General features: G+C 45.0%; 1 protein-coding gene across 2 annotated transcripts in view; it reads right to left on the bottom strand.

Moving 5' to 3' along the window:
- The window catches only part of hivep1 (HIVEP zinc finger 1), a 48332-nt gene that overhangs the window by 12760 nt on the left and 22051 nt on the right, over positions 1–13521 (bottom strand). Inside the window, exons 1-2 of one of the 2 annotated variants that reach the window (XM_079175828.1) lie at positions 10714–10776; positions 484–537 (exon numbers count right to left, since the gene is read on the bottom strand). In XM_079175828.1, the coding sequence (XP_079031954.1) occupies positions 484–537; positions 10714–10729 (70 nt within the window). In that variant the 5' untranslated portion in view covers positions 10730–10776. Of the gene's footprint in view, positions 1–483; positions 538–10713; positions 10777–13521 lie in introns of those variants that run through there. The other variant, XM_079175827.1, reaches the window with a different exon arrangement.

The raw sequence follows: 13521 nt of genomic DNA on the forward strand, positions 1-13521 counted from the left end.
CCAAATACACTTTTATATTGCAAATAGTTTTACTGAAGGAGTAGAAATAAACATGGCGGCTGCTGCAAAGATCCAGATGATTCACATCAACTAGTTACCAAATACTCTCATTAACGCTACATAGTGTAAATATACTATTCTGGATAAATCAATGAATAATGGAGTCATTAAATTACAGCTAAATAAAAGGAAAAAAACAACGAGAAACACACCAGATAATAAATAATTTCTGCACCATTAATAAAAAAAAAAAACTTTACATTCTAGACCAGTGAATGTTATTTATTTTGAGCTTTCAGTGAAAAACCCAAAGCAGGCATTTGATTCATTTTAAACCAGCAGGTGGTGAACATGAAAACAAACAAAAGCAAACTGCCATTCAAATGAAAGAGAAGACATTTGACTATTTCTTATTCAAAACATAAATAGTTGTAATTATTTAGCTTTCATTCATAGTCTTGATAAAAAAAACACCCCCCTTACCTTTCTGTGAGCCTTTGGGGTCTTTGAGTTCTTTCTGTGCCTCTTCGATTTTATCTGCAAGACAAGAACAGAAACATTTTCAGCACAAATGCACACGGACTCTCGCTCCGCGGCGGAAGGCACTGCAGAATGTAACTAATGGATACTGGGGATGCTTCCCACACGGCTGTAGCGGGACGAAGGTCCTTCAAATGAAAAACAGATATTCTTCCATAGCTGAGAGAGAGCGAGAGAGAGAGAAGAGAGACAGAGAGAGTAAAGAGAGAGAGAGAGAGCACACTATTCCATTATGGAAACTACTGTAATTATGAAGGGGGGGCAAGCCCTGTGTGCACACACAATAACACAACCATGCAAGCACACCCACTTACAGAAATAACCGCGTTGAGTATGCATGGTACGCGGGGTTAAGTTTGCAAACAAGTCAATGTGGTGGGTTCGTTCTCATCGTCACCGAGCGAGCGCTAACCCACGGGCCAATTTGCATATTTAAAGACCATCGACACCCCTCTGGGAAGTTCTTCAATACGTCACACTCATCACCCACAATCCAGCAGGTGAAGAACCTTGTTTTTGCACAACCATATGGACGCGTGGGAGGTGACGCTGTATTAACTTTGTGTTACTGTAATCAATATTAATTACATACGCTGGCTCAGCGTGGCGTGAATGGCTTATACACGGCGGAATAGAGGGAATCACCACCACGGGCTGTGGGAGTGAGGACGTCGTGAGTGTGCACTTGCATGTCCAAGGCTCATTCCGTTCACTTTTTACAAATACACGGCTATAAAAATAACATTTCAGTGCAAACTCTCGTTTAAACGGTTTGTTTTTCTTTATTATTTGAGGGAAATCTGAAGCTTTTTTGTTGTTGTTGTATTTTCTCCCTATTTGTCTCTCTACTTTTTATTATGTGAAACATATTCTGGGCTGTGCTCACCACAAGGCAGTTGTGTTTACTGTAAACTGCAGTAATCGGTTTGTGCAGCAATGTGTGGCTGTGCAAAGGGCCCAAAAGCAACGAGGAAATGAGTTCAAACCGATCTGCTTCTTAGTGTGTGTGTAAAGAGTGAAAACAGAGAACAGTGAGCGTTTCACATGTTGGTAACTAGATGGAAAAATAAACCCTCCGTAGCTCCTGTGCCCTACGCACGACATTACTGTGCGAGACGAATCCTCGAGGACCAACGGTAACTATTATTTTCCTAGATTGCACAGATGTTAACGGGAGGGTGAAGGAGGGCGTTCTTCTGTGGTTCCCAAAAATCGCAGCGCTGTGCCGGGAACACGAGGAGGAGGAGGAGGAGGATGGACACGAGCGGGCCACAGAAGAGGTCAGTGGATTATGTCATTATATGTGTGTGTGTGTGTGTGTGTGTGTGTTACTAGAGTCACACCCTTCTCCATCTCCGTTTCTGTATCCCAGGCACACGCCACGGATTACATAACGCGTCCCCACCCCTCCCTGTGCTGCCGTGGAGCAAAACAAAGGCACCCTGCCAGCAGAAACACAGCAACCGAGGCTCATGAGGAGAGAGGGCAGAGTGTGTGTGTGTGTGTGTGTGTGTGTGTGTGTGTGTGCGTGCGTGTCTTTGACAGAGAGGTATGTGTTTGTGTGTCTGGATCTATTAACATATGAATGGCCATGTGAACGCCCTCCTACAGAAAGGAACCGGGTAGGTTGTGTTTTCCTGGCGGCGACACAGAGAGGATCCCGTAGCTTCCCTCACAGCTTCCTCGAGCAAACGCCTGTTATTGCAAAACCAATTTTGGATAATAAATGCTTATTTCTTTAGTGGTTAGAAGATTTAGAGGTAGATTTGCTTTTTTTTGCGAGCATATGCTTGATTGTTTGCGCCTGCCCTGATACACGTGTCTCGTATTAGACCGCACTGGCAAACCGAGGCGCAAGTGATTACTGCCCCAACAAAAGTGGTATTAGTGGTTGCGTATGGTGGGAGACCATACAGTGGAAGCTGTTACAGATCGGGTTGCGTTTCTTACATAACAAGCCGCAGAGAAGACCCCTCGTGCTGAAGTGAAGTGAAGCTCTGGAGCACGGAAAAGAACAGGAAACACCCAAATCAGTGGAAAGGGACAAGGCAGCGCTGGCCTCAACAAATATTCCATGCACAGCGCCCGAGTTATTAAGACAGCAGGGAATGATTACAGGCTCGTTCATATTTCCCTCATTTATGGCCGTTGGGGTTGCCGAGGTGGTCTGGGTGACATCGCACTACTTGTTTTACTGCGAGGCTTCGAGACCGTCATCATGCCGTCTGAAAATCGGTGTAATTGTCAAGTAACCGCAGGGAAAACAATGGGACGTACACACATGCTGCCGGTGATAAAAAGCAGAGCACTTTGATGAAAACACTGCGGGGGAAACACAGTTTGAGGGTTTTAAAAACACACAAAAAGGACCGCCTTATAACTCAGCTGTGTGGTCTTCAACAAAACAGAAGGAAATGAACAATACGGTGCTTTACATTCTGCAGACAGAGTCACGCTGTAATTCTTTGTTGTTCAAGCTGGATCCAACCAATAAATGTCAATTTCAAAATGAAAATTCACCAAGAATCTGTAAAGCACATTGAGTTGTTGTTTTTGAGAAGCATCCTTCATAATTCAGTAGAAGATGAGTCAATACACTTGAACATCTTCATCTACAGCGGACACATCTTGTTTAGCCATCTTTCCCTCCTTTATCTGCCCACTGAGCTCCCCGATAGCTCTCCTTACGCGCCGCTGTTTGACCGCGGCCCTGCAAATCTGAAATGCAGAGCGAGGTTTCGAGACTTGTGATCTTTGATCCGAGCAACGTGACGCCGGAGCGGGAGGCTGTGTCAATTAAGCGGGAGTTTGTGGGCTCCATGCTCGCTGTCATGACAACCGCAAATCTTTAATGCAACCACCCCCCCCCCCCCCCCAGCATCTTCCAGCATCTTCCAGCCCGCTCCTCTTTCTGCGCCGTCGACTGGGAAATGTGATTATTTGTGCCCGGAGGGGCCTCAGTGACGTCACCGCACAGGAAAAAACGTGCACGCTTTTCAGACCCGACGCCCACCTGATGTTAATTCACAGCCCGTCAGCTGTGTGTGTGTGGGGGGGGCTCAGTGGGAGGGGAAGCCCATCTCAACTCCATTAAGGCGTCTGACAGACAATTATCAGTGAAGACGCGGACACGAACACATGCTAATGAGCTGGAGCGCCGGCTCGCCTCTAAATGGAAAATGGACCCAATAAACTTCTGTGCGGAGCTAGACCCCCGGCTGTCTAATGAATAACAATGTCACATTACAGTAAAGTGGCAACCTCCACCCACACCGGACCCCCCCACCCCCCAATGGTCCCCTACTGCCTGTTGGCCGACAAATAACCACCAGGCTCCCCCCCCCCCCCTCCATCACTGCCAGATCCATATTTTGCTCGACAGCCTGCCCTGCTGGGCCTTCACATGCCAAATGGCGGGGCATCAAGGGCAGCTCTTCACAGAGTCCATATGCACGGCGTTCACGTCTTTCTCACGGCCCCCGACGGCTCGGCTCTCCCTATACGTAAGATCTGCGTGTGGAGCGGAGGGGACAAGTTGTTTTGCCAAAAAAAAAACAGCATCTGTGAGGGTTTTCGGTGTCATCAGTATGCGTGACACCCCACCAGTATACCAGCAACAAGCCAGAGCGATGCCAGTAGGCAGGCGTCCACGAGCGATCGTGGCGGAAATGCTGCCGCAAATCCCTTTATCTCGCCACGTGTAATATCTCAGGACAAACCGTCAGCGCGAGTGTTTCAAAGGTGGGAGTCGTGCGCCTGCTAGTGTGAAGCAAACTGTCGATTCGACACGACGTACAGCGATAGCGGGTTGACGTCTGGGTGCACCGCCAGCTGGATGTGGAAGCGCACAGTGTGGCAAAGCAAACAAATGCAGTGTTCGGGGAGCAAGACGGAGAGAGGAAGAAGATGAGGAGGATGAGGAGGAGGAGATGCCTCAGCAGGCTGAAGATGACGAGATGGGAGTCGGCAGCTGCCCCCCCTTCTACCCCGTCACTGTGCGGGAGGGAGATGGGAGATTATGTAACTGGAGCACCTCCACCAGCCCGCCGTACACGTCCCGGCCCGCGTGCAGACGTCAAACACACCCTCGCAGTGGCCGATGCGTTCCTGCAACGATCACCGACAGCTCTCGGTCAACAACGTACAGCTGAGACGATAACTCGATTACTCAGCACCTATTTTGATATTCCATCAATTGTTTCAGTCGTTCTAGAAGGAAAGAAAGCAGACGTTCCCTGGTTACTGGGTCTTCGTCTCGTGCGGGAGTGAGCGGATTATCTCTGTGGCTGGTCGGATAGAAATGACCTTGAGTGTGACTTCACCTTGCTCAAACCGTTTTCTGACATGTTAATGGCAACGGAGGCTTTGAAGCGATGTGAAGATCTCATGTTGAGCTCTGGGAACTTGTGATGGGCATTTTTATAGACCAACCAATCTATTAATTATAGTGCTATAGGCTTCTTCTGTATAATTACATCAGTATCACTCCCTGAAGAAAAATGCTAAACAGGCTTCATATGACAATCACTCTATTATTAAACCTCCCCTCCTATAATAATCACAACAACAGCTGGGCGACGCATGAGCTTAGCAGAATTCCCCGTCACCGTTCAAGGGAAGTGTGTTGATTTTGATTTTATTTTTTCCCTTTCCTGCGGCCTGCGGGAGGAGACGCAGCCTTTCTGCCGCCCTCAGCAGCTGACCCACGCAATAAGCGGCCATAAGGGTCACTGTCAGCATCTGACACGCTCTCTAGCGTCATGGAAACGCCCGCACAGAGAGAGAGAGAGAGAGAGAGAGGGAGACGGCCTCGAGGGAGACGAGCCGGTCTGAAAGCAGAGCCCAGACTGAGAGACTCACAAGTGGTACAGGAAGCGCTCCCAGACGATGATGCGGAGCAGAGGAATCCCCCCATCCCCAGAGTGTCCCGTTACCCTGCAGTCCATCATCATCAGCTGGCTGAGGAGGGGGAGCGCAAAGTGACTGCCCTCCCTCTCCGGCCTCGCATTAGCCGGAGAGGCTCGCTCTATCAAATGTAATCGACGCGAAAATGGACAGAGACGGACGGAGAAGATGAAAGGTGGAGGAAGCGGGTGAGGAGGCACAGACGGAGCAGGAAATCGAGCCTCGAGACGACCGGAATGTGCTCACAGTGGGGCTTAAAAGAGGACATTTTAAAAGAAATGAATTTCTTACAGTTGTTATAATGTTCAAATGATATTTACAAGGAAACGAGAGTATGAAAAACCGTTCACATCAGCCTGCTAGCTTTCTGACAGCAGCGAAATGGCTTCACGCAGGTTTGTTTGTAAGCTGGTTTCACTTGTTAAAGAACAGCCTCCAGACAGGTGAGCCAACAAAAGAGTAGTTCATTTAGGCTATTTGAACGAAGTGACTGAAAGGTTAGGAAAGTATTTCATCCATTAGTAATTTATCAGGAGAAACTCCAAATATTTGCGAACCCAAAGCCACCTCTTTTGAAGACATCATCTTGGTCTGTGTCCGGATAAAATGTTACAAACTAATGAAAAATGCGTTTTATAATTTCTTGAAGTCCAAAGAGATGTCTTTAAACTTCTTTCTTTTGTCTGATCAACAGTCCCAAAAACAACTATATATTCTGCTTGAGAGACTGGACCATATTACTTGAAACCATTATTAGATTACTTGCACTGGCAGGCTTTAAGGATTGCTCTTGATCGTTGGAGGAGTCACACAAAGCTAGTTTTAGATGAATTATTAACGATCAATGACGGACATTTACTCTTTTGAATCTTTAATTTCTAAGATTAATAATTTACCACGGGATGTTTTATGAAGTCTGGTCTCATGTTTGTCTTTATATACGTCAAAAAAAAATAACAGAATGAAATATTGCTATATTGTTTATGGAATAAAACAGTTTAAACTGTATTTCATTGGCATGTTCTTTTGGAGCTCCTTGTGCTCAGACATTTCACAATAAAGAAAATGAAAAACATACAAAGAATCATGATTATATTTAAGAGAGATACACGCAGGTATTGAACACCAGAATTATTCTAAGGCGATACCTGTCCTTCAACACAGATAAAGAGTAACAAGGTAACAGGGTGAGGAAGAGGAAGACAAAGCCTTAAACAAAGCATTCAAGCAAGTCCTGCTCTCTCTGCAGCCTGGAGATCAGCTGCTGACTGCCGAGCATCAAGAGGGAGGCAGGGAGGGAGGCAGGGAGGAAGGGAGGGAGGGAGGCAGCGGTCGAGCCTCCCTCAACTGGTGGCGATGTTGAATGAGAATGACGGAGCAGGTAAAAAAAAAAGAACACACCGCCCCGACTAGAGCTTCGGGCTGGCGACCTTAATAATGCACGTCTATAAAAAGAAGAAGAAGAAGAAGAAGAAGAAGAAATGCTGATCTTGTACACAAACAAGATGTTCAGCCATAAGCAGAAATGTGGATTTACTTGTTCCAGTTGCCCGTCCCGTTTTCTAAAATAACAGCTATTATTAAAGGACACATACTCATTACTCCTGCGCTCGTAATACTTCGGAACGAGGCTGCAAACGCGCAGTAAACAAATTAAATATTGATCTCTCTCACACACAGACACACACACACACACACACACACACACACACACACACACACACACACAGAGAGAGAGAGACACAGACACACACACACACACACACACACACCTACACACACACACACACACACACACACACACACACACACACACACACACACACACACACACACACACACACAAAGACAGTGGTTTGGTATCTGTACAGCACTGCTGCCCCCGCAGGACTCTGTAGGTGGAAGAAGCAGCAGACTGGAGGCCACTGATTATTGGGACTGCGTGGGCACCCTTGTGAAAAATTGATATAACGAGAACTCGGCTGGGTGGGTAGAAAAGTGCGCCTGTGTGTGTCTGTGTGTGTGTGTGTGAGTGTGTGTGTGTGTTAATGGTGTAGGCGGGGAGGAACGTGAATATTACCTCTTCCATCTTTTTCAAACCACACACACTTCACCCCCCCCCCCCCCCAAAAAAAAGATCTGCCGGCACCAAAATAGAGAAAGGAAGAGCCAGACTCCAAACACAATGCAGAGCAGCAGCACCAAGGATCACTAAATAATGAGTTTCTTCCCTCGCAGTCACAAATCATGAAAGATGTCAGATTTTATTTCAAATTAAATCAAAAGCTGCCTAGAAGAATCTGCCACTTCTGTCATTATCAACTGATCTCTTTGGTCTTTTATCAATTCTTTAATTAACTACGACATCAAATTCCTCCAATCTTTGTTTTTTTTCATATAAATCATTGGGGGAAGTTTTGCATTTCGAGCCTTTTACTGATAATTCAAAGAAATGAAGGATGTAAAAATCCCTCTTCGGTTAAACTATTGACATAATAGTCATAATTGGTGGAAATATGCATCATGAGGGATAACGAGCCATAAAGTTTGGGAAACACCGATTTTTGTCAACAAGGTGTCAGAAAAAGTCAAACATAATTTCCCAGAATCCAAAGTGTTTTAGTGTTTTATCGGACTAAACTGTACAAAAACACAAAAGATATTCAGTTAACTATCATATTAAGCAGTATTCAGATCCTTTACTAAAGTAAAAGTACCAATACCACTTTGGCAAAATACATATGTTATGCTATTATTATATTATAATAAGTCATTAATGTTTGAGCAGCATTTTACGGTCATTCTTAAATATTTGATATAGGGCTGTAACCAATGAGTATTGTCATTATAGATTCATCTGTAGATCGTTTCATTAATCTTTTGGTTTGTAAAACATTACAAAATAATGAGAAAAGCACCCAAAAGGATTCAACTGACTATAACTGAAGATGAAGAAATGCAGCAAATTGTAACATTTGAAGCGATATCGGTTATGAAAATAGCTGCAGATGAAATGTAGTGGCCGTATGAAGTACAGGACGAGGGAAATCCAAGTGAAGTGCTACAGGTTACTGTTTCAGATAAGACGTGAAAACACTGAAATTCAGCAGCGAGTCCGCCTTTACACAAACACCTGCTTCTTTATTTCTGTCTTTCGGAGGCAAGAAGAAAAAAAAAGGAATAAAAACAAGCTGCACGTCAATCTTCATCCAGTCAGCGTCTCGAGTTCCCCCTCTGGGTTGTGAGGTGCTGTGACACAGAACTAACCGAGCTCAGCGACTGACGGCCGGTCTGTGGACGGGCCTCGTGGGACAGGAAGCACATTTTAATTTTATTTTAGAGCCAAAAACTCATTTTGCACACATACAGTGAGCTCTGTGCGTCATTCAAAGAAGATTAAGGAGAAGAAGAAGAAGAAGAAGAAGAAGAAGAAGAAGAAGAAGAAGAAGAAGAAGAAGAAGAAGAAGAAGTCATAACAATTTTACCACACAAAGAAATCTTTTCTGTTTTTCCTTTTCTGTTACTTTTCATATAATTATCTCATGTTTATTTATTGTTGTAACTTGGATACTGTATGAAACTTTCTCAATACTACTTTTTTTATTTGTAATGTATTCATGTTTTTCATGTGTTTGTTTGTTTGACTGCTTTTAGAAATAAAATAAATAAATAAAAGATTAATTCTACAGTTCTAGGACAACTGGGTAATTCCATTTCCGGAGGAAGACAGTGGGATACGATTAAAAGCTCCAGAACAGACTCTGAATGGACCTTGAGGTGAGATTGTTTTCGCCAACTACTTCTTTCCAAAGTCAAGAATGAACTTTCAAACTCCATTAAACTGAATATCTTTGGGGTTCCACCAACAAAACAAGCAATTTTAAAGGAATAGTTTGACATATTGGGAAACTTTCATGTGTGAGTTCGAGAACATTGACCACTCTTGTATGTACAGAAAATGTAGCGCTACAGCCAGCCGTTAGATTAGCTTAGCTTAGCATAAAGAATAGAAAACAGGGGGAAAAAAAGCTAGCGTGACGGAGATATGAAAACACACCTGCCAGCAGCTCTAAAGCGCAGTAATTACCATGTTATATCTTGTTTGTTTGAAGGACTATTTTTATTTGGGCGGGAGCCGTTGCCAAGCAGAGACTCCAGGAAGTAACCGGTCCCAATCGAGACACTTTGTTTTTTGTACAGATTAAAGAAACAGGACATAACACGTTAATTAGTGAGTTTGCTGATTTTGTTACCTCTTGACAGCGCCAGGCTAGCTGTTTCTACCCGTTTCCAGTCTTCATGCTAAGCTAAGCTAATCGACTGCTGGCTCCAGCTTCATACTCGTGCGACTCTCTGCAAGAAAGTGAATAAGTGCGTTTCTCAAAATGTCAAACAATTCCTGAAATAGAAGTCACCTTGAAGAAAACTATTAACAGAATGTTCCAGAGGAAACAATTTGCAGATTCAACAACAAAGACAATAATTGTAAGTTGCAGCCTCGGTAATTAATAAACTATTTGCCCTAAGGTTGCCAGACACAAAAGCTAAGCACTTAAAGGTGCAGGATCAGAGATCGGGAGCATTTCGATTGCTTCTCAACGGCTCTCAACATGTCGACGGTGAGCCGCTGTCGGTCGGGACAGCGTTACGAGCTGTAACTGCCGTATGAGAGCGGTGCAGAGCGGTCGCCTTGAGCTCATTAGTAGTGCATGCTCACATGCACAAAAACATGCAGGATCTCTGCTCAGGTAGACATCACTCAACTGTATCTTTACAAAGCAAACAGTTCTTCTGCTATATTGATGCTAAACACAACATCCACACAGCCTCAGAGAATGAAGGGCTTTACAGTAACAATGTACAGTAAAAATCAAACTTTGTCACAAATTAAACCCAGGGCTTACACGTCAGTCTGTTTTCAACAGAGCAGCCCGGCGGCCCCGCAGGTCCTGTCAAATCAAAATTGAAAGCAGCGCTGCCCTCGGTTGAAAGAACTTGTCGGTTACCGCGGCGCCACGGCTGAGTGGCAGCACAGCGGCTGCTTCCTGTCTGTGTCGTTTCACTTGGTCGAGAGCCTTTCTCACTCGGTTTGACGAGAGCGGAGGTGTTTCGCTTTGGACTTTTATTAGATGTCAAACAAACAGAACTATACGTCTGACCTCACTCCGACACCAACGTCCCCAATCCAGCTACTTCATGACGATAAATAATGCAGGATATGTCTGAGTGTTTCGCAACAGTCTATAGGACAAAATGTTCATGTCTTACCCTGCTGTTGTTTCATGGAACAAATACTCTGAAGCTCCTATTGTTCGGGAACAAAAAAAAAACATGGAGAAAGAACAACAAGTGCACGCAGACACACACTCACTCACTCCAGTGTCAACACAAGTAGTCACAAGTCTGTGTTTCCGCCCTATCAGCTGTGACTCTGCAACGGTGCGGGGCGGTTTCCTACGAACAATGTGACGAGGAGGGGAATTCCTGTGAGGCTCAGGGAGAGGGGGGAGGGGTGGGGGGGGGGGGGGGGGGGGGGCCTGCCCGAACAGAGCAGGCCGGGTGACGTCACTTAAACCGGCTTTGGCACCCTTCAGGAGATCCTGCTATCTCGCTCTCCGGTCCCTCTTTCCGTTTGTGTCGGAGGGGGAGGAATTGAATGTGGCCTGCCAACTGCTGGTTGCCCAACAGCTCACTCACCGGGTGAGGAAGGCTTCCAACTCTCCCCCCTACGGCTTCTCTTTCAATTCATTCTCAGCAAAGAGGTCGAATCGCAACTGTTGCATAGTTTTGTTTTGCTTTCAGGGTGTCGGACACATTTAAAAAGGTGACCAACCGACATGTTATTAATTGAACGTCTGGTCAGATTCATGAACATGTTTATTTTGATCAGATAGTAATATTGCCAAATTTAGGCACACACATATATATGTGTGTATATATATATAAATAAACATACATAGATATACATAAGCAAGCAAAAGACATTTTTGACTGAAGGGGGACTTTAAGTTAGTCGTGTAAAGCACATTGGACGTCCTATAGAGTTTCCCACATCGGTCCTTAAAAGCAGCAAACTACTTGTGTTCTTTATCTCGACTGAGGAAATCCGTGGAAAACGGAGACACCCCGGAGCAATATTGTTCTTCTTTATAACTCCAAAGAAGAGAGGTATGCAAGTGTGTGGGAGAAAAAACAACAGTCTGGTGACCGTGAAAACTGCAGAATTTTTAAAAGTCAACAATAAATTTAGCTACTCAGTTGAAGCTGGGGGGGGGGGGGGTGACATAAGCATAAGCGAGTGTACTGTACGTTTGACCTCACTGCACTGGGGGAAAAAAAAGGAAGCTCCCTCTGCTTTGTTTTTGGATTAGTCATTACGGGGAATTCTGAGGGTTTTACAGTTTGGCCGCAAAAGAGGTTCAGAAAACCTGATGAATATTTACATATGGCCTGGGACAACAAACAGTGTGACCGAGCAGTTTCTGCAGCGTCATTGCCGGGGTACAGATGGTAAATACTTCACAGGCAAAGACTCCAGAATCAACATCACGCTCTGTAATTAGACCGGCCAAAGCGACGGCACAGAGTTGGTGTTGGCGAAAAATAAGCACTGAGTCACTGAAACGGCCTCTACTGTTCTTAAAAATGACCTAAGGAGGGATCACTGAGCAAACGCTGCCCATGTAAGTGTTCGTGCCGGTGCGGGGGAGGGTGAGGATGCACTGCCTCCTCCCTTTGGGAACAATCGGAGTTAATGACAGCTGAGCCGGTAGTAATGCAACAGAGCCTAAATGAAGTAATCCAGCTAGTAACCTCGAATACTCTGTGCGTGCTGGGTGTCCATTGGGTCAAAAATGTCTTCGAACGAACACGAACACACAGCCAGTCAGTATTGTGTTGCTAAAAAATGTCTCCGCATACAAACCAGACGCCCACGCTGACCCCTTCATACCCTGAATACCAAACTGAAACCAATCCACAACCACAGAGGGGGGGGGGGGGCGATGAATAACAACACCCAATCGCAGAGTTAGACACCATTCAGAAAGCTCCCATCATAACCTTCTTTTCACTGGGCAGAACCGCATTACGGCTACAGTCACATGTCTCTTGGTTCATACGGAATGAGCAGATTTTTTGGCAAAAAGTCAAACTGTAGTCTGAAACCAGCGTGTTTGAGCTGCTTGTACTTTGATTATTTCCATTCCATGCTACGTTAAACTTCTACTCCACTACATTTAAATCCTACATTGTAAAGTTACTTGAAAGTAAATGGTTACTTTTCAAATAAGGATTTCACAAAGAAACAGCTGCAACAGTAAAATGCTGTCAGTATAAAGTCTAATAATGTCATATACTGGATATAAGAATATATCAGTCCCAGGTGTACCGATACTTAAGTTTCATAAGCAGCCTCCATTGTAACTGATATCCTTTACTGTAAAAGTAAAGGATATGAATACTTGTTCCACAGCTGCTGTAATTCCAGAGAAGCCTGAACACGACCACTTACCATCAGAGACACATTTATAGCTCACAGGCATTGACACAACCGTGAGTCCAATCAGAGGAATCTCACACATATCTGGCCAATAAGTTTCATCCGGTTGACAGATGTTGCTCTCGAATCTCTGAATCTAATCACAGCGTCGTCCTCGCTACGGGAGGAGACACTATTGCAGCCGCCAAGCCTTCTAGGAAAAGAGACAACTCTTAATCAGATCTGGAGCTTATGAGGCTGAGTTCAGCAAGAGGCAGCGGGTGTAACAAAAGGCAGTGGGCCTGTACAGGAAATAAGGATCTAAACGGTACGCGAGGTCATTGATCATGTTATAAAACAGCAGTGGTATCCTGCTCAGGATCAGCTTCTGTGTCTTGGCTGCCTCTCGCCTACCCTCTTCCATCTCCCTCCTCCTTTCTGCTGTTTCGACTGCAAAACAGCCGTCAGCCGTCAGCCTCCCCATCCGCTGCCTCCCACTGCTCACTCCTTAGGGGAGGAGCTGAGATGTTAATGAAGGCTGTTGTGATGTAAGTCTATGTGAAGTGTTGTTCATGGAAACATGTGAGACACGTTGC

Source organism: Pholis gunnellus (assembly GCF_910591455.1).
Source record: "Pholis gunnellus genome assembly, chromosome: 16".
NCBI classification, from domain to species: domain Eukaryota; kingdom Metazoa; phylum Chordata; class Actinopteri; order Perciformes; family Pholidae; genus Pholis; species Pholis gunnellus.